At 36.8% G+C, this 23727-nt stretch overlaps 1 protein-coding gene across 9 annotated transcripts in view; it reads right to left on the bottom strand.

Moving 5' to 3' along the window:
- The window catches only part of HDAC9 (histone deacetylase 9), a 402973-nt gene that overhangs the window by 163090 nt on the left and 216156 nt on the right, over positions 1–23727 (bottom strand). For 8 of the 9 annotated variants that reach the window (XM_072328342.1, XM_072328337.1, XM_072328338.1 and 5 more), the window contains 4 exons: positions 20546–20668; positions 18571–18781; positions 17984–18201; positions 9817–10086 (listed from right to left, as the gene is read on the bottom strand). In XM_072328342.1, coding sequence (XP_072184443.1) covers positions 9817–10086; positions 17984–18201; positions 18571–18781; positions 20546–20668 — 822 coding nt within the window. Of the gene's footprint in view, positions 1–7382; positions 10087–17983; positions 18202–18570; positions 18782–20545; positions 20669–23727 lie in introns of those variants that run through there. The other variant, XM_072328343.1, reaches the window with a different exon arrangement.

Genomic DNA, 23727 nt, shown 5'->3' with positions numbered 1-23727 from the left:
TCAGAATTGCCAGTCAGCTGCATCATCTGTCATCCCTGAATTTACTTGCTGCTGCCCCATTAAGATTAGCTAGAATTTATTCATCTCTTTCTGATTCATCTTTCAGCAGTTGATAATGCCAAATGAAATCACTGCTTTGTTGTCGTTGTTTTTTGTTGTTGTTTTGTTTTGTTATTATTTTGCACAATAGGGACATGGATGCATTTAATATAAATAAAAAAATCTGTAAACTGTGAAATACTCTTTAATATAAACAGAATTACAAATTTAGGGATAAATATTTCAGAGCTTTAAAAAAAAAAAAAAAAAAAAGAAATTGTCCTTGAAATTAAATTACAGAAAAATGTATCTGGAAGCTTTGTGGTCCAGTAGGAACTGGATAATTTCATAATCATTTTAGATATTTCATCTTCATCTATTTCCTTAACCCAGAATGCTCAGATAAGGAACAACAGAAATTTTAGTGTTCCTGACTTTGATTCACTGAGTTGAATTATTAACTTTAATAACTGATAATAATACAGTACAATTGAAATAAAATTTTCCAGATGGAAAAATAAATGTAAATTTATGTTTTAAAAGTACGTAACAAAGATGATAACAAAGACAGAAGCTGTTCTTGTCTCAATCTTTACTCATTAAAGTATTTCTCAAGTTATTGAAAGGAAATTGGGAGCTATTAGTAATAGGTGAACGGTTGGACTGGATGATCTTTTAGGTCTTTTCCAACCTTGGTGATTCTATGATTCTATGAAATTCAAGATATAATATAATGTACATAATTTAATGATATAATGTATGGACAATAATCATAGAATTACAGAAACACAGAATGGCCTGGCTTGAAAAGAACCATAACAGCCATCTAGTTTCAAACACCCTACTGTGTGCAGGGTTGCTAGACACCAGACCAGGCTGCCCAGAGTCATATCCAGCCTGGAATAAGGAACTGAGACTTTTGTTCTTATACTCCTTTGTATACTTTCTTTATTCTCTACTAACTAATCTCCATTATTTGATCTGGAAATCCTGTGTTAAATAGCAAATCTAAAATCATTAAAGAAGATAACATCGAGAGAATGTGAAAATTGATAACTTGTGTTTGTAGTAGCTATAACAGGGAGGTTCAAAAAAGGTCCAGTTGAATTTCAACTTAAATTGTTTCCTCTGACCTACCTATAAACTTATAAAATAGGTTAAAAAGAACAGTTAAAAGGCAGAGCAGTTAATCCCTCATCTCACTCTTGTCTTCTGAGGACAAAAAGCCAGAGGAAATTCTCTGAATAGCCCATGCAGCAAGTAAAAGCCTGCAGTCTCTGGCTAGGGTGATGCAGTCATCACAAGAAGGAGATGGAGCTGTTCTCTGAAACAAGCAGGGCTTTCAACCCTAACTGCAGGAGCTGCTGTAGGACACTTTATAGCTGCTTCTCCCCTTTCTTCGACTTCCCCCACTAGTGCTTCCCACAGAAGTCCTAACATGAGGAAGACACCTTGCCATCTGTTTTCCTGCTCCATGGCCAGCCTTAGCCTCCAGCACCATCCTGTCCTGCCACAGGAGGCCGGTCCCTCCACGAGGGGCCCAAGCACATTGGTGAAGCAATGGTACTGAAGGCAACTCATGGAGAAGTTCAGAAGGATCTGCAGAGAGTCTGTAGATTCCTGTAGATGTTCCCTCAGGCCACAGGTGGGAGAAGGGGCTAGGAATGTCATGATGAGGGGTTGTTTGCTGAAGGGGAGAAACACAGGGATAACTTTGTGTGTACTTGTTCTCCACCTGCAAAATGCACCCTTGAAAAGCAACTCTGACTTTCAGCTTTGGTGCTTCTTCAACACTACCAGTTTTAGGAGCTTATCCCATCTATGAAGGAGCTGCTTTCCCTAAGATCCTCATTGGACAGAGGAGATTTAACTGCGGAGGAAAATTAGTAGCATTTCTTTGCCCTTGTAACACCACTGTGTACTTAGATTAGACTTATGAAACTGCCTATGCAAATTCTTGTTGCATTTACAAGGTTCTGTAGGTCAAAAGCAATCCACTTTGGTAGAATGCTATCCCTTTTTTTCTGACTTGCCTTAAGTGGCTGAATCTGTGTTACAAATCCATTTCCATTTCTTAGAATCTCACCTGATTTAGTTTTTCATTTTCAATACTTTGCATCCATATTAAACCAGAAAAAAAAAAAAAAAAAAAAAAAAAAAAGAAATAAAAGTAATACCAGCAGTACATGAATAACAACTTGCTGTGCATGAAACATTAACCATTCTTTCTTGTGATCTTCTTAATTCTGAGTTGAAGAAATAAATCATGCAGAATAAGAGCACACAGAGACAACAGAGCTGATGCTGTAAGGTGTCAAGAGCTTCAGAAAATTTTATTTTCCTATAACGTACCTTCTATGTTTTGAGTATCTGCCTGTAAGTTAATAGCCTTTTGCAATGACACAAAAAGGGCAGGTGGCCATGACAGCAAAAAAGAATCAAACACTGATTCCATTCTATAGCTGACCAGTTGAGTTCACTGTGTTCTTTCACAAATAGTGAGAGAGCAAGTATTTTGACTGAAATTGTTAGCATCCAGGACAAGCCTTACTTTCTGCATAAGCAGCTGAAGCAGAGCTATTCAAGTGAAGAATCTCAGGGCTGAGCCTGCAGTGGTGGTATCAGTATTCAGAGCTGTCATTCATTTTTCTGTCACAAATACCATGAGAAACAGATTTGAAGTTCTCTGTACAAAGTCAGTACCATAAGAAAACTAAAATTCACGCAGAATGACATAAGACTTACACAAATGCAAATAAACGGTGAGAACAAAATAAGTTCTAAAAAGACTGGAAAAGAAGCTGCTAAGAGATGGGCTGTTGAGCTTGGGAGACTTTGATGCCCTTAAGCTATCAAAGTGGATTACAACCCTAAAGAGCCCTGGTCATCACCTGCGCAGTCATGTGGCTGAGTGGCCAAGCCATGCTCTCTGATGATGTGTAGTGACTCTTAAACTTGTATCACCAGTACAGGAAAGTAAGCTTAGGAACAACTATTCTCTGACCACCTCTGTTCACAGGGGATAGTATTTCCCAACAGCACTTTACCCCTGTATCTGCTAACTGCCAACTGAATGTATCACAGTACCCTTCTTGATGCATGCAAAAGGAAAAGACTAAGGAAATCACTGGAACTGATGCTTCACTAGATGCCTTATGGAGAACTTGAGCAATGCCTTCATAATCCCTTAGTGTTGCTGCACTTTCATAACTTTCACTATTTTTATTTTTTTTCTCCAGAGGAAAGACAGACAATTTGAGAGAAATACCTCCTCACTTTCCTGGATCCAAAGGTCACAGGCCAGACCATGAAAGGGGGAAGATTATGAAATGCTTTCTGCATTAGAGAACCTGTATCTCAAAGGCATTCAGGCTGAGCTGCTCTTCCAGGACATTAACCAACAGAGCTTTATTAAGTCTTAGCCAGAAGTGTACTGAGGAGCACACTTATTCATTTGTGTATTTTAAGAGAAGAAAATGAGGAAAACCTGCGTATGTGCACTTGCCTGGCTGTCAGAGTGAGAAACATTCAGAAGTCAAACATAAAGCATTCAAAGAAGCAACTTCCCAAGAACACATAATCCTCTTCAATGACAATAATAATAACAAACCCATTCTGTATGATACAGGAAATGATAATTTGCCCATTGGTATGAAAGTAATATCAACTGACTATCAAAGTTTGAAGTGATAATTACAGAGACCTAGACTTACAGACTTTTGATTCATGTTAGTTATATACCCCTAATTAAGTAATTTTGCCTCACATTGCTCCAGCGGTCTCCTTACATGCTGCTTTTGCTGGCAAAAAGGTGCAGTAACAGAAGTAGCAAAGTGCCATGTTGTAAGTATGAGAAAAAGGAAAAGTGTGAAAAATGTTGGATCAAAAAATATAAGCACTATCAACATTGTTCTATGTGGGTATCAATGAAATGAAATAATGTTGCTTTGCAATGTCACATTGTGTTCACACACTTCCGTTCTCAATTTATCTAATTGATAAAACATCTTACTGCATTCTGTAATTGAAGGTTTACAGCAACAGAAACAAATGAAATTAATAATCTCCTTGGCATTCATTAAGAAAGTGGATTCGATACTTTCTGAAAAATGCAATCGTTTTCTACATCCAACTGGGAAAGGCAAATCACTTGTGGAATTTCACACAGTACTGTCAAATAAAGATAAATGATTCATTCTTCCTGTAGCATTTGATAATGAACTGCATTTTTTAAGTACCACGCTAAAAAGCTTAATAAAGATAGACAGATCCTCAAGAGCAAAAAGAGAAAACTGGCTAAATACTCAGAAACTTCATGTAGATGAATGAAAAATGTTCACAAAACAAATCCAACACCACAGCCCTCTCCTTCCAACCTCCCCAACCCATCCCCCAGTAGCCTTAGGCCAAAAATTGACTCAAGAAATCATAATGCCGGCCTGTGTTATTTCAGGGTAGTCTGGGGCCTGTGCAGTGACAGAATTGAGGAAGGTCATTACAGTACAAGGTTGGCCTTCTCTTACTGGCTGCACAGTTCAACAAAGTGATGAAAGTAGCCCAGGGTAGGAAAAAAGGGTGAATTGAGTTAGTACAGGCAAGAAAAAATTTCTGGGTTTTCAGAGTACCTATCAAGGCCACAAATGCTGTAATTTGCCATCAGCTTAGAAGGACCATGTAGTTTTACCAGTACACCCCCAACCAACCCTACTTATGGTTCACAGCTACATTAGTCTATTACTCCAAGGCAACTATGGAAAGGTAAAACAAAAGCTACAAAGGTGTCCCAGCCATATTCAGACCATCTCATTTAATCAGCTAAGGTACTACATTGTTTGTAAATAAATGTCTGCCAAAGCAGCTCTTAGTTACAAAGGTCCCCACGTAATCATCACACAGAATCACACCCTGATGAAGTATGATTTCAAGTTAGTAAGCTACTGTCCTAAACTTTAAGCTGCTGCCCTTAACTGCTGAAGTAACCTGGGGTCTCCAACAGCTGTGTGGCCACAAACAGCCTGGGAAGTTAGCTTGCATGGTCTCTGTTGTATGAGGCCAGAATAAAAGCTATGCTAGTAGAGCACAACATCAGGGTACAACAAACCAGGACCAGAAAGCAGACCCATGTAGGAGATGCCCTCCCTGGATCTGCTTGCATGGTTTAGTGAAGTAGCAGGGACAGGAAGCCTGAAGTGTCCCCAACCAGCCTTGTCACTGGCTGTGCCTTTTGGGCTGATTGAATTTATTTGCTGTTTGTTCTAATTCTAAATCAGGATGAGTTAAAAGAGGAAAAAAAGAAAATGCAAAGCACAAAATCTACCAAATGCAAAGAACAGAGTCTATTAATTACAGTGTTAAAATGCAACAGAACAGTGGGATTTTACTAGAGAGTTATAGAAGATAAAATGATCTCATTGCCTGAATAGTAGTTCAGCATATTTTTCCACTGAGAAGTCAGGTACAGAAGCACTGCTATGACCCAGATGATGAGAACTGCATAAGGAAATCAGAAACTAAACAAATAAATGAAAAGCAAACAAACATCTCTTAAGTGGATAAGTAGGACATGCTGCTAGTGGCACAGAATACAATAAGGAAATTAACTTGGCTTAGCTAATTTTGGCTGCAAACTGTGTTCATAATGGGGAGAAATAAGTAAACATTTTTAGATTGATGTTTGGGGACTGATGTTTATAGATTGTACCTCAGAATGCCAGTGAAGACAAAAACGGGGTATAGTTTGCATACATAACATAGAGAAGTCTTAGTGACCCTGATGACAATGAAGACAAAATGAAGGTAGTGCATGAATGACTTGCTGAAAGAAAAGATGTGTGGTGGTAGTATCTAGAGTGCTCCTGATTTGCTGTGGCATTTGGCTATTTTTTTTAACATCAGAAGATGAAAATGAGACCAGAGCTACTGGTATCTACATTCCAGTAAGTAGTGTTTTTCTGGAGTATTATTCCAAATATTCCAAAGCATTTTGCCTCATTTGGTGGTAATCACTTCTAAATTGGCATCTAATGCTGACTTTACTTTTTGGACAACAGGACAGATTATGTTATCTGCTGCTCAAAACAAAACAAAACAAAACAAAAGAATCATAGAATCATAGAATGGTCTGGGTTGAAAAGGACCTCATCCAGTTGTAATGCCCTTGACATGGGCAGGGTCACCAACCACAAGACCACTTTGCCCAGGATAGACGTGAACATTTATGATAGAAAAAAATAAGACCTGTGGATTGTATTACACTACGATTTTTTGATTTTTTTTTGCATTGCAGGTGCTTTAATGCATGATAAACAAATAGTTCAGAAAAAAAGAAAGTAGGTGTAGCCTCCATACCAGGAATGCTGTAAATCAAAAACATTTAAGGCTGCTCTTCTAATTCCAACATGAGTTTTTAAACAAATGGCATCTCAAGAAAATAACCATTGAAAGCATGATTTACTTACAGGCATAAGGTTCTAAATACACAATAATAAACTGGATTAGCAATATAGTATTATTCTGTTCATGCTACTTAAGATTTCCTAAGCTGAAACTTGACTTTTTTGTGGGTATGTGTGTATTACTGGCAAAACATTACTTTGCTGTTGTATCACTGAATATAATTACATTTGATTTACAAAATATTTATTCTTACATGCCTACATTGTTAAAGAATTGTATTTTATGAAAGCAGCTAAAATCTTTTGCTACTTAAATGAACAGTGAAAGGGGTTTGATGGCAGCAATTTTCTGAACTCATTTCATAGTAATAATGCATGTATTTTAGCAACAGAGTTAGTTATGTAGTACAAACTGTTTCTGTCTGCAGATCTGAAGCAAATCTGGGGAAATGTCACCAACCAGAGAAGCACTAAACATCTTTAAGGAAGTGTGTAGGTGTTTCTTCATGGTAGGACTTCATTTTCTCCCACAATTGCTTTAAACTCTGTAAAGTTTGCAGATTCCCTCCTTCCAGATATATTTACAGATGGATTCTAGTTTTGCAAAGGTCTTGAGGAATGTCAAAAAGGTCAGTATATGCTCAGGTTCAATATTTTTTGTGTTCTAGGAAGGTTTTAGGCATGTTATAGTAATTATTTCAGTTCATCCATATTTAGGATAATTTTTGACAATTTAGGAGCAAAGAAACTGGGGTTTGCCTTTATCTTTCTAACATGACACTGTGAAGACATGTTCAAGACAAATGCCGTGATGGGAAAATGAGCATGCATCAATACTATTTTCACATTCATTAGAACTTATAATGGCTGATGTAGGATAAAACGAGAGACTAAAAGGAAGACTTTGTGTAATCATTGTAAGAATAGTCTAATAAAAACCTTGCTTCTGAAAGCTTTAATTGTTTCAACAATGTGTAGCAAACATATTTGGTTATACAAAGCAAAAGCACAATTGAGGTATCAACTTTACACAAAGTCAGATATCTGAAAGGGGATTTAAAAAAACAAAAACAAAAACAAAAAACAAACTTTATTTGAGAAAGGAAAAGACTTATATCAGAAGGCAAAAAAAGGGAACATACAAACAATATATTTACAACACAAAACAAGAGATCACCTCTAAGGGTGTAAATTATAATAAATACAGTAGATTTAAAATGTAGGAGACAATTATCAATTAGAAATATGGGATTTTTTTTTTTTTTTTAACCCAGTTTTCCTTTTCACTGGTTCCAGGTAATTTCTCTATTTCAATTTTAACAGGTTGAGACTTTCTAAAATTAAAGTCCACCAACGTATTGAGGTTTCTCACCTGAATGGCATTATAAAAATATCTTCTGTGCTTTGTGAATACATTGTTTTGGAAACGATCTTGTACAAAAGTCTTCTCATTTGCAAGTTTCTCCCCAAATAAAATGTATGTTAAAAGATGCACTATCCCTTTTGATGAGGCTGAAGGAAAATTAGGATAATACAGAATTGGAAAAATACATCATTTAATTTTTATACGCTTCTCTTTGTGAATGTGAAGTGATTTTTTCATCCAAGACCAACATAAAGCGCACATAAAAGTTGTCTACGTTTTATCAGTTAATGCATGTTTTCTATCTAAGTTGATCTTTAAGTTGCAGGAGGCCTTTCACTATACAGCAATTACTTTGTCATTGGTTCGAGGTCTTTTAGGAAAAAGGATAATGTATCTTTATAGGTTGCAACATTTTATAAGAGCTTTAATAGTATTAGAGCATAATGTAAACAACATATGCTAACAACATTTCAGAACAATTTCTACATTTGGCAAAACATCTATCTCTTTTGAAACAGGATACTGCACCTTAAAATACCTTAGCTTTAGAAATATAAATATTTTTAATAGAAAAAAAACTGACAAGGATTCCAGGTCAGTTTGGGATTATCCATATTAAAGGGGATCTTAATACAATGAATCTTTAACTAGCTTAACAAAAGTAAACCTATAAAACAAGGTAAACATATCAAAAGGGAATATGAAGGAAATGTTTCACTGGAAAGCTTCCTTAACAATTTCCCTACTCGCTTTGTTATTTTCTTTGACAATAAATCAATTCATAGAGTGCCTTTAAAAACAGAGAGAACACTACCCCGTTCCCCCTGCCTTACATTCCTCAGCACATGAATCACTTGGGCTTCCTGTTTCCATAAGGCATTTCCTGCTCCCCCTCTCAGAATCACTTTTCTTCAGGAGAACAGCAGGGACCTGACAAAGTCTTGACTTAAATAAACAGTGCCTGCCATTGCACCCAAAATTGCTCCATCTGATTTTGGAGCAACAAAAGGGATACCAGCTCTCTGAAAGCACAGGCTGCACAAATGCACTTCGCTCTGCAGCATTCACAAAACACTGCCAGACAATTTGAAGTTTCCTTTTGCCGAGCTGGCATTCTTTACACGGTCCTTATTTTAGGATTTGTCCATGAGACCTAGTGGTAAAGGTTATGCAATATTGAATGATTAGTCTTCATTTAAAACAATAAGCAAGTGATTGGACATCAGATAATAACGATAACAGTTCTGTTCTTTTCCTTCAATACTGTAATATCTGATTGGAAACTAATGCTGCTTTTCCCTTCTTGCCAATATTTGCATCTGCTTCATTTAAGGATGTCTCTGTGGACAGTATCATCAAATAAGACAGAATGAAAAATGAATTAAGCAGTGCAGAAAAGAAAACAATGCAAGTTTTAAACAGTGCTTTGCCTTGCACGTTTACATCCACCTGGCATACTTCTCTAACTTATATACTCTGTACACCAGCCTGGGACCACTGATGTAGCAGTCAGTACCTGTCTATGAGGGAAAATTACCCTATTGTTTGTTAACAGTGTTCAAGACTACGCTATGATACATTATATACAGATAACTGAAAGCAAAAGTAAGAGGATTCAAAATCAGAGAAGAATGTTTCATCAATCAGGTCTGGAAACTAATTCCAGCAGTAGCTGATCTCAACAAGCTAAGTGATACAAGCTGTCTTGCACTAGAACTAAGCGATGTAATGTAATCCTGGCCTGATACAAATTCCATCACCTAATATGCAAAGTTTTATGTATAGCAATTGCCTGCAACGGGTATTTGCTTCATAGGTGGCCATAAGGATGAGCTCCGCTATGTTTTGATGTGTGCATACAACACCTTTGCTTTTGTTAAATTCTTTGAATGGTAAATCAGGATTTGCTAGGTCAATGAATCAAAACACAATTGCTTGTCAAAGCCTAGAAAATGCATGTGATGTTCAGATAATAACCTTAATTACAAATCCTGGAGCTAAATCTTTGCCTATTACCTGTTGCACAAAAGCAGCTTGCTCCCCAGATTCCATTTGCTGGGTTTGAGTATCCTCATCACTGTCCGGTGGCTCCTCTTTGACCTTCACAGCCCCCACCTGCTGTCCTATTCTGTCATCCTCACCAGCACTGCTGCTCTCAGCCCTAATGCTGGCACTGCTGGCGGGAGCTCGCTCTTCCTGCATTGAGTGGTCTCCATTCAGCTCTTCTTCAGCTTCCTCCAGGTGGCTGCCAGGCTGCTTTAGCTGCTCAATGGATTTAGAGAGCATCTGAAAAGAGATAGAGAGGAAGCAGTTATTGACTCTTTTCATCAGTGCAGAACACTGGGAAGTACTAGATGTCAACAAGATTACAGCTTCTACAACAAGCTCTGCATCACTAAAATACTAATCTATGAAGGAAAAAGAACCAAACTTCTTAAGTTATATGGTAATATTCAAGTAAAAATTGGTCAGAATAATGAAAGCATTATAACACATCTATTACATTGTTGCTGCTGGCAATCAAGAGCAATTAGCTTCCCTTTATACTCTTCAAGCAAAAATGCAGAAATTTATTTAACTACATTATTGTTCATTCTTTCCCAACCCAAAATAATAAAGGAACTCTAAAAAAAACAAGCAAATTAGTAATCTGGTTAATATTTTTCTATAAGCAAATCAGAGAATATTCCTACAAGCTTCTGCATCAATCACTGCATGCATGTCCCAAGAGACACAGAGGAACAGGGACAAAGAGCTTGAGTCAGTCACTGCTCCTTGGCACAGTGACTGTAAGGATGTCTGGCCCTTATTGGAAAGACTGCAGACATTGTCATGCATAGTACAGGTTCCCTTGTCTCAGCAGTAATGATATAGTACAACTACCCAGACAGTGCTGCTTTTACACCATTAACTGCCATTGCAGAGCTTTGCTGAGATGCCAGATGCCTGGGTGCAGCAATCAAATCTATTTTATGCTTTCCTACTAAAGATTTTGCAAATGGATTTTTTGGGGGTAATGGGAGCAGAATGACCTTCTAAAAAAGAATTAAGCAAAACTTCCTTTTCATTGCTGTGGACAATGCAGAATCACAACATGCGTAGCACCCACTCTGTAGGTGACTTGCTCTAAGCTGAGGAATCTTCAGTACTGCAACCAGTGCAGAGCATCTCCTTCTAATAAGGAGAATCTGGAAAATTTCTCATATCAGAACCAGTTGTTTCTTGGGGGATGACACTGACCAGGAAGGCTCTGAAAGCAGGCTACATGTATTCAGACCAGGTACACTATTCTGTAACATCTGTGGGTGATCCCTCTCCACTCCTCAGGCAGAAAGAAGAAAAGCCTGGCTGCTTGGCTGCCTGGCCAGTGATCAAATACAACTAAAACATCTGCGTGACAGATAATCATATACAGCCACAAGAGTCACTAATGCTGATCCATCTGTAAAACATTCCATGTGCCAGTTACTTGACATCAGGTGCACTATTCTGGAAAGAAAGCCAAGAGAAAAGGAGAGCAGGTCCACAGAAAAGTCACATTTAACTCATTGCTTCTCCTCTTTTATGCTTTTTTACTTTAATGTCAGATGCTTTCTTCTTCTACTGCTGTATGGCACAGATCTTCAGTGCTGCTGAGCTTTCTGATGCAACACATGATGTCCCGCAGTATATAATCTATATATGGAATTCTTTAAATTCTTCTTGTGTGAAGTCAGTGGGGAGATACATATGTAAAGGGTTGTGAGACCAGCATAGTTTTTGCATGCAGTGTGCCTGTTTTGGGGCCTGCTCCCTCATCACGGAAATCAGTAGATTTGCTCCAGACTGGTGACAGGAGGAGCTAAAAACATTAAGCCTTCTAAAATTCTGTGAGATTAAAGTGTTTGTTTTCACAAGAGATTTTACGAAGTGCATAAATACTGCCAGCTCCCATGCAAAATCTTATGAAGGGTATCCCTTATATAGGGACTTAATGGTGGAAATGAGAATGAAAGCAAGTCTCAGGCAAGGGGCTAGGAGGCACTAGAGCTGTCTTCTCATAGGGCAGAGCATAACAACAGTGGGTGCCCCGCATGTGGGCAAAATCTGAAAAGGCACTCCTGCTGCTCAGTCTGCTAAGCTACAGCAAGTCCGCTTCTCCTTATCACCACACTTTGGTATTTCTTAATGTGGTTCTTAAAGGCAGCTTGCCCCGTTTTATTCCACTAATTACATTAGTAATGTTATCAGAATGCTGTTCAGTTCTCCTAAGACAGCAGCATCATTTTTATACTTCTACCTCCTGGCCCTAATTGTAGATAATTACATATCTGGAGACCCACAAACATAGCAGTTGAGAGTCAATATTTCTATCTTATCTCTCTATCTTAAGCTGGATTACTCAGCAGAAAATAAACCCTGAATGAAACACTGCCCAAGTCCTTTCACAGTGCAGCTGGATACTTCTGCTTGTACTTAACATTTAAATCTTTCACTTTAAATCTCCACTTACCATTGTTTTTTTTTTTTTTTCTGTATTTATCAACAGATACAGTGAAGGAATTTCTCACGTTCTTAATGCGCATTTTTCATTTTGAGAATGTGATTGCTTAATCTGAGCTTCAGTAAAACTACATTTAAAAATAATAACATAGGAGTGGTTTACTTCATGAATAAATTAGTTGTACAGATCGGTCTTCTTAAACCAATATACATTCCTGTTATTGCTATTCCAACTAAAGTTACTAAAAAAAAAAAAAGGCTTCATGCTAATGCAACCTATATTTTTTTCCCTTTTATTTTCAGGAAATTAAACTGTAAGGGATATGCATGAGCCAAAGTAAATAGTGGCAGCAGGAGATGAAGCATTTACACACATCAACTCCATTGTATAACTGCAAGAGTCCAAACAAAAAAAGACATCAAAAACAATCAAATCTGCGTGGCTGTACAGGAAAATGGAAGACACACAAATAACCTGGACCTTGAAACAGACCATTTTACAGGGCCTCCAGTTGCAGCCACTATTTTTGTGTCTCTTTTGTAATAACAAGCTCTTGTAAAATGAAATATTTAAAATAAAATGTGCTTACAAAGAGACAAAGCACAAACCCTGCAGCAGCCACCGCATATATTTCTTTCCATAATTGATTGTTCCTACCGGAAACACACGGTTGTTTTTTCTAGGAACTCATCTGCATGCTTATGGAAACATTTTTTCTCTTTCTGTGCCATGGCTCTCAGGTTACTCTGACCAGCTATGCAAGTTGTTAGCTGTGCTGAAATAACTTGGAAACTGCGTACTCTTTTCTCTTTTACTTGTGCAGTACACTTCTAAGGGATATATTTATTCTTTCAAGATCATTCTTCCACATTATAGCTTAAACATTAGTTCTTAATAAAGGATGAAATTCTCTGGGCAGTTTTCAGTTACAAACAGCTTTAATCAGTGCTATAGTCTTGTCCATATAGTCCCCTACTTTGAGAGAAGCAAAGTGTTACTGCTCTCATCTTCTGAGGATGCAAGTCAGAAAGGTAAGCTGGAAAGCCAAATCTTGATTACAGTACCTAAGTTCATTTACTCAAGTAGAACCTGATCAAAACTCTCTTTCTTATTTCATTAAGTAACAGAAATATGAATGATGAATCTACAGTTACCTGTCTCTTTTCAGTATTCCTAACAAATAATTTTCCTAGTATTTTCCATCAATTAATCAATAGAAATAATCCATATTATTTTTCATTTTTCTTTTAATACACATTGGCCAATTATGATAATCTTCCATAATGAACATTCACTCTTATTCACTCTGTTTCTTGTCATATAATTTTTACCTTGCATTCTTGCCCAGTGAAAGATGCTTTAAACTGACCAATAGCCTGGAATATTAAGGCACTCCTTATTTAATCTTTAGCACTGTCCATACTGTTTCTGTAATTTAATGCACATTGCAAATGGCTCTATTATTTTGTTACTATTCAATACAAAGTAATTCTTTATCACTGAAAAATAATTGTGAACTGTCAAAATGCAACAAACATTATTTTTAGAACATTTATAAGTTTCCCATATGGACCAAACGAAATCTTGGTCCCAATGAGGATGATGCCACTTTAGGTTCAGAAGAGGAATGATTTTATTCATCATACATAGGAAAAAAAGAGAGAAAGAGAGAAAGGGAGAAAGTGAGAAAGAGAGAAAGAGAGAAAGAGAGAGAGAAAGAGAGAAAGGGAGAAAGTGAGAAAGAGAGAAAGAGAGAAAGAGAGAGAGAAAGAGAGAGGGAGAGAAAGAGAGAAGAAGGAAGGAAGGAAGGAAGGAAGGAAGGAAGGAAGGAAGGAAGGAAGGAAGGAAGGAAGGAAGGAAGGAAGGAAGGAAGGAAGGAAGGAAGGAAGGAAGGAAGGAAGGAAGGAAGGAAGGAAGGAAGGAAGGAAGGAAGGAAGGAAGGAAGGAAGGAACCAAACAAAAAAGCAGCCTTTAAAGTCTGAGGGAGGGTTCTGTTTACATGCTGCTCACATTATGACTTCCAAGTTTTCTTAAACTCAGAGTTCAGCTATGGGCTTTGCACTTATTCATTACCTCAAAATCATATATATATATATTTCAGCAAGTGGAAGCATAAAAGCTTTTTAGATAAATATATACACAAATGGAAACAAGATTTCAGGATTTTTATTGCAGTAGCAATAGTTTGGAACCTGATTGAGATAATTTTAGCTAGAGGTTTCAGTCTTTGGTCTCCCTTTACTGAGCAGGATGAAGTTCTATAATTGTGATCAAAGGGCCTCATGAGGAAATAAGCTGCAAGTTGGATAGAAGCATATTAAAGCTGACAACAGAAAAATCAAGCTCTCCTGGGACAAGCAGAGTTCAGGTTACTGCACATTCATTATAATTTTTTTTTTCCCCAGAAAGCTGGGATGCAGGTTTCTGCCTACTTCTGCACATGATGTCAACTTATGCAACATGTTTTTAGGAGGTCAGTATACTAGATCCCGCAGGTATCCCATTTCCCACATCAAAAGCATGGCATCTGACAGCAGACCAGAAATAATCCATAGGGAATCTTCACTTTGTTATTAAGGACAAAGACACACCTCTTAGCAATGATTTGTTTCTATTCAGAATGGAAATGATCCACGGGGATCCTTTGCCTTCAACCTGTGTCAGATTTTGCCTGTTATCACCCTCATGGCAGCACTGACTTGCAGTTACAGTATATACTTTTATGGAAGAAATCACCTTTACATAGAAGATAAATAGAAGATCCATAGGGTGGGGAGAGGCTGTTGCTCTCATCCTCTTTTTGTTGTTACCTAAGATTTGACCAAACCCATTTTTCAAGGATTGCTGACACATGCCACATCATCTCAGCTTAGAGAAGTAACTTAAATAACAGATTCAGATGAAATATATTAAATCCCTAAGCACTTCAAGTCCTAAACATAAAGGGAAAAGGATAAAGAAATGGAAAATAAATAGAATGTCTTAACTTGTTCTTAAGCTCTTGATCAACTAGCATTTCGTAATCTTGCCAGCTTCAAATGGTTCTTGTATTTCTAATAAAACATTTTAAAACCGTGTTTGAGTACTCCTCATTAAATATTTTTTTCAAGACTGCAAGGAGGGAATTATGTAAGATTTCAGTATAAGGTCTATGTACAGAATAGCGAGGGATAGAGAAGTGGAAAATAAATATATACATTCACTCGATACTTGCTCAAACTTGTTATAAGAAATGAGATGTTGGATTGCTTTGCTTCATCGCCCACAATATCTCATTATTGGATTCAGATAACTCTGCTTTGCAGAGTTCAGGTTTGATTATAAGAGCTCTAGAAATGTGTTAAGTTGGGTAATGACTAAATAACATAAACTGCAAATACAGGTAAGGTTTAAGAATGAACAAAGTACATTCTATCCTGCCGCTGGTGTTCAGAAACAATATGCATGCACAAGTGTTCAATCTAAACCTTTAATTAAAGATTTAAATAATACAATCTTAAATTCAGTACTCAATAGCCACTTCCTGATTTGATCATTTCTCACCACTTCTCTACTGACTACCTTAAATGCCAGTTTTTAAAAAACACATTTATTTCAAGTAAGTAAGAAAGCACTTGGCTTTCTGTATACTTCCTGAGAACAGATGTGTGATTGGAGCATGGTCAATTTTAGTACCAGGCAGCAGATTGGTTCATGGAATTGTATGGTAGAAGAACCTCGTTACTGCAGACCATAAAAAATGTCTGATAAACTACCCACATCCTCACATAAGTTGCTGCTCCTATGGGTGCAGCATGATCCTTCTCCTCCTTAGGTGTCTGCTGCTCTAATGAGAGACTGTGATCCCAATGAATGAAAGCTATCTGCTCTGAGAGTACAGACAGAGGAAACTGAGATAGCTGGAAAAAGAAAGTATGCTGTGGTATTTCAAGGCAGTGAAAGGCCCTTGGATAAATTTCTACTATCTATATACGCATACAGTCTACAGTGTAGATGATAAAAATTAGGTTTTTTAGGCTTTAAGGGAAGGAATTGTATTGTCTCTTTATTGTAAATAACCACATGAGAATGGAAGAGTATTTCTGGAGTGTTTTGTTCTCAACGCTTATTTTCATTGCAGTTTAACACAGGGGAAAAAAAGAAAAAGTTACTAAAGCAGGCATTCTCTCATGCCAACTGAAGTCTTTTTTTAGTTGTTTTCCAGCCAAGATCTTGTGAGGTGCAATGCATTTCTAGTCATATGTGACTAATATATTTAAGCGACTCAAGTTTAATTTTCACTTTCAAGACAAATATATCTGTATACTACAGCATGTACCCCCAAATGCTATTGTAGAAAGTATGTCAATAAGCATATGACCTAACAAAATCATGTCATTGTGGTTATTGCTTTGTGAAGAATGCATGAGCAGTATCTGATCAGTTTGCAGTGGATACCCACAAACAGCACAAATACTCAGTACTTTACTGGTAAAAATCCTTTTCAGACAACTGAGGGCAGGTGAAATATTTTCAAAACCTGAGGCTACAAGATATACATATGCCATCTTGATTAAACATATGGAATGCATACTCAAAGTAAAGCCAACTGGAGTCCTAGTTGAGTAATCAAAACACCCAAGCTGAGAGGGGTTAACATGCAAGGATCAGCACTGAACTTTGAAGTTTTCTGGTCTTCATTTTTCCTAATTAAGGCAAGATTTAATAACCAAACCACTGTACAAACTATGTACTTAAACTCTAGGTTTGTTTCTAATTTTGTTGGGAATTCTTAGTAGATTCCAAGGAATCAGTACCCCCTGGGAAGTTCACCCTGTAAGGTGGATTGATTTTTTTTTCCTTTCTCATAGGTACAAAGATTGAATGTCCCGCTTTTCATCTTTTCTCCTTCGCAATTAGCTCTTGTGTATAGTTTCCAAATAATTCTCAAGCAAAACAAGAAAAGTACAGATGTATGATTACTACAACAGTGATTTAGTCAAGCAGCTTTTTTCTTGTCCTTTTTTTCTTTCTTTCCACTCAAAAAAATGTGCTACTCTACAGGGAAACAGGCAGAGTTCAACTCTGTATCTGACATGAGCCATAGCAAATCCTTCTCTTTCTCTACCACTGGTATTTTTATATTGCCACACAGATAACAAACTTTTATGTTACTGCTGAAATTACAGAGAAGTTGATTTGATAAAAGCTGGTTAAAATTTCTTCAGATGATCAATACATTTTTAACAAAAACAAGATAAATTTAATCAGCTGATTTACTTCAAACAAATCATATATTTACTCCACACAATATTCCATAGAGAGTAACCATAAACTATGACTCATCAGCTGAACTGAATGATCTCTGAAGCTAGAAATGGCAAATAAAGAGAAGTTGGAAACTTTATTGAAGAAATTCAGCATCCATTAGACATCATTCAGCATCCAGTAGGAAAGCATTTGTAATCTAAACCTAAAGATTCTTTGATCCCTATTTCATTGAATTGTATTTTTATTGATGCCAGCATGCATAAACCAATCTTGTACCATATTTCAGAAAAATGAAAATGAGGGTCTATGCAAATATATACAAACTACGAATAAGCAAGGTACTCATGCAAGAACTTGTTTATTCTCATCTACCACATGGTGCCAGCATCTACACTTCACTTATTTTTCAACACAGATTTTCATTAAAAATTACTTTCTTTGGGAACTCACCTTATTCATGTGGATTTGTTGCTGGTACTGTTTCTGCTTCTCCAAAAACTGTTGATGTTGCTGCTGGATGACCAGCTGGGCCAAAGTGCTCTGAGGAAGAGGAGCTGACTGGGTTCTATTCAGAGGCCTGTGACGAGGCAGTTTGTGGGCAGCTCTTATGCCAGGTGAGACTCTTTCTTTTGCTGCCAAAGGAGACTGGGGATGAAGAGGAACTGCTCCTACAAAACAATGACATTTCACTCCAGTGTGAAGAAAAAAAAACTACTAGCTCTAATAGAAGAGAAATCTCTCAGTAAGAAGAGGGGTGTATGCTGCAGAACTTTGCATCAATGCTGATGCAGTGAGATGTGTACCACACGCCTAGCCATGCTAGGAAGTTCAGCAGCTGCTAAAGAATGTGATGAAGTAATCATTTTCTCTTTACTGCAATCAAGGAATCCTTTGAGACTAATCGAGCAGAATCACTGAAGTGGGAAAACAAACATTCTATTCTTTCTATCCCACCCTTCCTCTTTTTAAAACATCCAGAATAAAAATGTCATTAAAAACCTCTAAAATGATTATTGTGTTGAAACTTTGATCATTACCAGTTACAAGAAGTTTCTGTTGTCTCATCTGTTCTTTCAGTAACAGATGTTGCAAGAGAGCCTGGTGGCTGCTATTTGGTTTTCCCTCCAAAGCAACATGAGGATGAGTTGAAGATGGGGGAATGTTCCCACCATACTGTCCAGCCAACGCCACTCCTGGTCTGAGTGTCTGGGTCTCTCCCTTCTGCTTTTCTTTGAATGATGATGAAGCCTGTCAAGACACAATGACACTGGTGACTGCTTTTCATTGTCTTGGCCATTTTTATCTCATTTGATTAGACTGTCTTTCTGAATACAGAAGAAAAAGTTAAAATCTTTCTCTTGCACTTTGACTGTGACATGAAGAAGGAGGAAGAACAAGCACTGCAAGAAACTAAGCAGCTAAGAAACTAAGCAACTAACTTTTTGGGGCACATGCTTACTTTATACACTACCATCACTCTTTCCTGAAGAATAAACACCAAAGTAAACTATACATTCAGTTTGCAACTACTTATTCTGGGAAGAAAAATAGACAGTATTTGCATAAATCAACCCTTTTGTTTTTTCAAATGCCAAAAGTAATATTTGGGGCCTGCTGACTACACCAAAAGGTCATGCTATTGACTGAGAAAATTAAATATATTTTCATTTCTTTCTTTTAATGTTCTAAAATTACTTTGAAGTTAGATTTATTATTATTATTATTATTATTATTATTATTATTATTATTATTTAGTGTGTGTGTGTGTGTGTGTGTGAAATAGCTACGATTTTTTTGACAATATGATCTGGAAAAGTAAGCACCATTTTTCATGATCAGTTCAAATTTTCCATCCCTTAAAACCAATCATTTGCTTATAAATATCTCATGAAAGACTTCTAGAGAAATGATTTAAAGCCTACACAATTTTCCTTTCAAAGTTCTATGTCTGATTTTAAATGCTTCACTGCAGCAATATGCAATTGGTTAAATGCACTAAAAAAAGCCATTAAGCACCAAGAAACTTTAACCTGCACAGGAATTGTGCAGTACAAACTGTAGTAGACTGTTTCATATATTTTTATTTTTATTTTACATACAGGAAATGTAGTATTTCTATAGAAATTACCAATTCATTTTCTAAAATTTCTTCAGAATTTATACAATGGTATGGTATAGAACTACCATATGATTATATCACTATTTTTGCTGGAAATCAAGAAGAGTAAATTTTGACCAGTATCAAAATTAGAAGTTCTTTTACTGAGTCTCAGATTTTACTTCTAGATTGCTGTAAAGTTGGCTAATACAAAGATCTTTCAACATCCATCAATGATTTCAATACATGTTGTATCTCTTTTCTTATACATTTCACACCCTAATTCAACACTTAGTTCTAAATAAACTTGATTGCTTCAGACTGAACAAAGGATATATGAATGTAACTAGTCACTAAATGTTGTTTACATATCTACAAATTTAGTCTATGTGATTAAATCCCTCAAAAAAACACCTCCAAACTCAGCTTCAGGAATGCTGGATTCTTCTCCTGCTATGCTTCAGCCCAGTTTAGGTTGCCACTGGCATCTCATTATAGAATGTCAGAGGTTCTGCGCAAATAGGAGGGATTATGCAATTTGAAATTTTATACTCTCTGAAGTTTGTTATCATACTTACAAATATAACTACAATACCATACAATACAATACAATACAATGGCCCATACTTAGCTAAACTTCACATCAGCTCTTATTTCAGATTAAGAATAATAATTGCATTCAAGTTTTTTCCTTAAAATTTCAGATGCTGCCCAGTTGAAAGAAAGGTCTGGCACCTACTCTGATTTGCTTATGCTCCAAAATGCTAAAAATTGAGAAAAGGCAGAAAGTAGTTTTTTTCAGAGAAAAAAAAAAAAAAGTAGGAAGAAAAAGTAGAAAGCAGAAAAAAAAAAAAAAAGTAGGAGAACAAAAAAAGTAGGAGAAAAAGTAGAAAAGCTTATGATTGATCACTTACACTGATTTGAGATTGTGCAGCTGGAAGTCCCAAGGTAATGTTGGGCAAAGAAGGGGACGTGTACAGACTCAACAAGTTCACTGATTCATCCTGTATCAAAAGGCGTTGCTGTGAAACCAGATGCTGGAATAAAGAGGAAAAATAATTTCCATACAACCTACAAGAAATTTTTGAAATCTTGATAACTTTATGCCTATTTTATTGCTGTATTTAAAGCCAGTTATGTGCCACGGATTGGCTTGTACCACAGTGGGGTTCTGTTCTTGTAAAGAAAATACTGATATTTTCTTTCTTAAGAAAACATCTGAAAACACCTAAGATTATACACTGGCTAATAAGTCAAATTTCTACTCAGACCCAAATGCTTGAAGATTCCTAATCCACCTCTTCTCTCATCAACTGCACTTTTACTGCTTAAAATATCATTGGGATTTTAGCCAATGAATTATTCATTACAACTAGACAAATCAAAAGTGCTATGAATATGGAGGTATTAGACCTCTACTATAGTTAATAACATTTTTGATGTAAAGTATGAAAAATGGCTTCTACCTACCTATGTATGCACTTGCCTATATAATGATATGAAGATGTTTCAAGCACATCATTAATTTCCATTGACATAGGAATTTGGGATAGAAAGTGAGGCACACTTTTGCATCAGTCATTAATATATATATATATATATATACACCATGTCTATTTCTGCATATACACAAAGAATAGCATCCCTTCATCCTCTGATGGTGGAATATCCCCTCATAGCTTTCCTAATTCCTTAAAATTTAAAATCTTTAACACTTGTTTTGAATCCTTGTGATATAATTTTCAGGGACATGCAATTGCTGATATAATTAATGTCAAGTAAAATCAGGCAAAGATCACCCTCCATCTTTCCATTTTAGGTAAGAAATACAAAAAATGACATTACTGTAATAGGAATATTTTAATGCTCTTGTGTTTCTGCTTTAACAGTCATGTTTTTCAACATGTGGTCTAGTATAGTTGCTTGAATTACGTTTTCTCTTTAACTCTTGCTTCCCTCCCAGAACTTTAACACAATGAGACCTACAAAGGTCTTATTAGACTTAGGAACTCTGGCATGATATGGTCCCCAAGGGAACAACATCCTTGAAAAAGAATACCCTGTGTAACAGTATGACACAGTGACTGCTTTCTTCCCAAACAAAAAGCATATGGGACTCCAATAATAGACCACCTCCAAGAGGGATACTGCACACTCGGGCTTTGACTAAAGTAAATATAATAACTTGTCAAGCATGTTGTGGGGAGCTGTAGATTTTCCCCTGGACAAACCTGGAATATCAATTAACTCTGTAAAATACTTTGTGCTAATACAATGCAACTTCAGACCATCAATGAAAAGCAGTTAAGCACAAAAACACAGGATGTTATTGCAAAACATAACCTTCCTCATACAGTTTGTTTGGAGATACGACCTATCACTGAGACAAAAACAGAAGTCTATCTCTGTAATTTTCTTTTGGTATCTAGGGAATGTCAACAGATAGCGTATGAAACAAAGAAGCTTCACTTGTACGTTCGTTACATTAATTCCTAGCTAACAGTGCCCTGCCTTGGTAAGATCCACCTTTGACCATGATTAAAGCCAAATAAATCAAGACTATGGAGATAGAACAGAGGAGGGCTATGAAGATTTGACTGCAAATGGATGCTGTAGCAGCTCTAGTGTGCTTTCTAGAATGTCAAATTTGCATCCATCCACTGCAGTATTTATACAGAGACACTGCAAAAATGCATGTTTCCTTTTTGGTTTTCAGAATGCCATTATTACTTCCTATGATTTGAATTATCAAATGGAACCGTGACAGGGTTTATAACAGCAAAACATATTCCCACAGTAAGATCACGCATTACTGTTAAATGACACAGCACAACAGATAAGTCATCACCCTTAATGGGTTGGATTGAAACCTAAATTATGCCAAAGAGCAACTACTTTATTGTTCCTCCATACACTTACTCACTGAGTCTATGGATTCTGTTCACTGATGCCTAAAATAGCCTGCCAACACAGTGACCCTCCTTCTTGAAATAGAAGTATGATAACTGAATGTAACATTGATTGGTTATCACCAAGATTAGTTAATAGGTTATGACCCATTTTTAGCTATTGTTCTCTATTTTGTTGCCTGGGCCTGCTGAGAAGTGGGAACACCTACTTTATATGCACATTTATCATTTATACATTAGAAGGGGAAGAGGAAATGGTTTGGCATTAAATACTTGCAACTTGTGGAGATATAATCATAGAATCACAGAATGGCCTGGCTTGGAAGGGGTCTTAAAGATCACCCAGTTCCAATCCTCTGCTGGGAGCAGGGTTGCTCCCCCCCAGGATCAGTTTGCCCAGGGCCACATCCAATCTGTCCTTGAGTGCCTCCAGGGAGGGGACACCCACAACTTCTCTGGGCAGCCTTCATCAGTGTTTCACCCCCTTCTGATTAATAAAATTCTTCCTAACATCTAGACTACCTCTTCTATCTTTTGTTTTAAAACCATGTAAAAACTCAGCCTCAGTCTTGTTTATAAGCTCAAGTATGTGTATATCTGCCATACACGTCATTTGTTTCTCCTGTGGACTGTGATATCCTAGGCAATTGTAAGAGCAAGCAAATGACCAAAAGCCCAACGACATCAAGTAGAAACTCTCCATTATCTTCACTGGCTTTTGACCAGGCTGTGCATTCTTAAAACAAATTATTTCACATGACTATTGCAGATTGTCCCTCTGAACTCAAGGGACATGCTGTGCAGGGATCAATCCTGACTGCACTTCTCATACAAGTAAGATTTAGCCGAAGCACAGCAGGTGACCTGAAAGCATATGACACACTACAAGAGACAAACAGCTACTGCGGCGAACCTTGATGCTGTGATAAAAGTTCAATTAAGATCTTGAGTTTAACTTTTAAGTTTCATATAATGAAACCAATGTTTTAACAAATGTTATTGAAAGTACCATTAGGGGAACTGTGATAGCAAAATATTATCTGCATAAGTGCACCATATACAGTGTACATTTGTACATTCAAAAATAGATATGCCTGCCCACCAGACTGTACTCCAGAGGGTAAGCCACGTAAAAGTCTAGCTATTCAAATGGGTATGGCAAAAATACTTTAAAAATTTGTTTCATT

The sequence above is a fragment of the Excalfactoria chinensis genome, chromosome 2 (genome assembly GCF_039878825.1).
Source record: "Excalfactoria chinensis isolate bCotChi1 chromosome 2, bCotChi1.hap2, whole genome shotgun sequence".
NCBI lineage: Eukaryota > Metazoa > Chordata > Aves > Galliformes > Phasianidae > Excalfactoria > Excalfactoria chinensis.
This window is presented reverse-complemented; position numbering and strand designations above follow the sequence as displayed.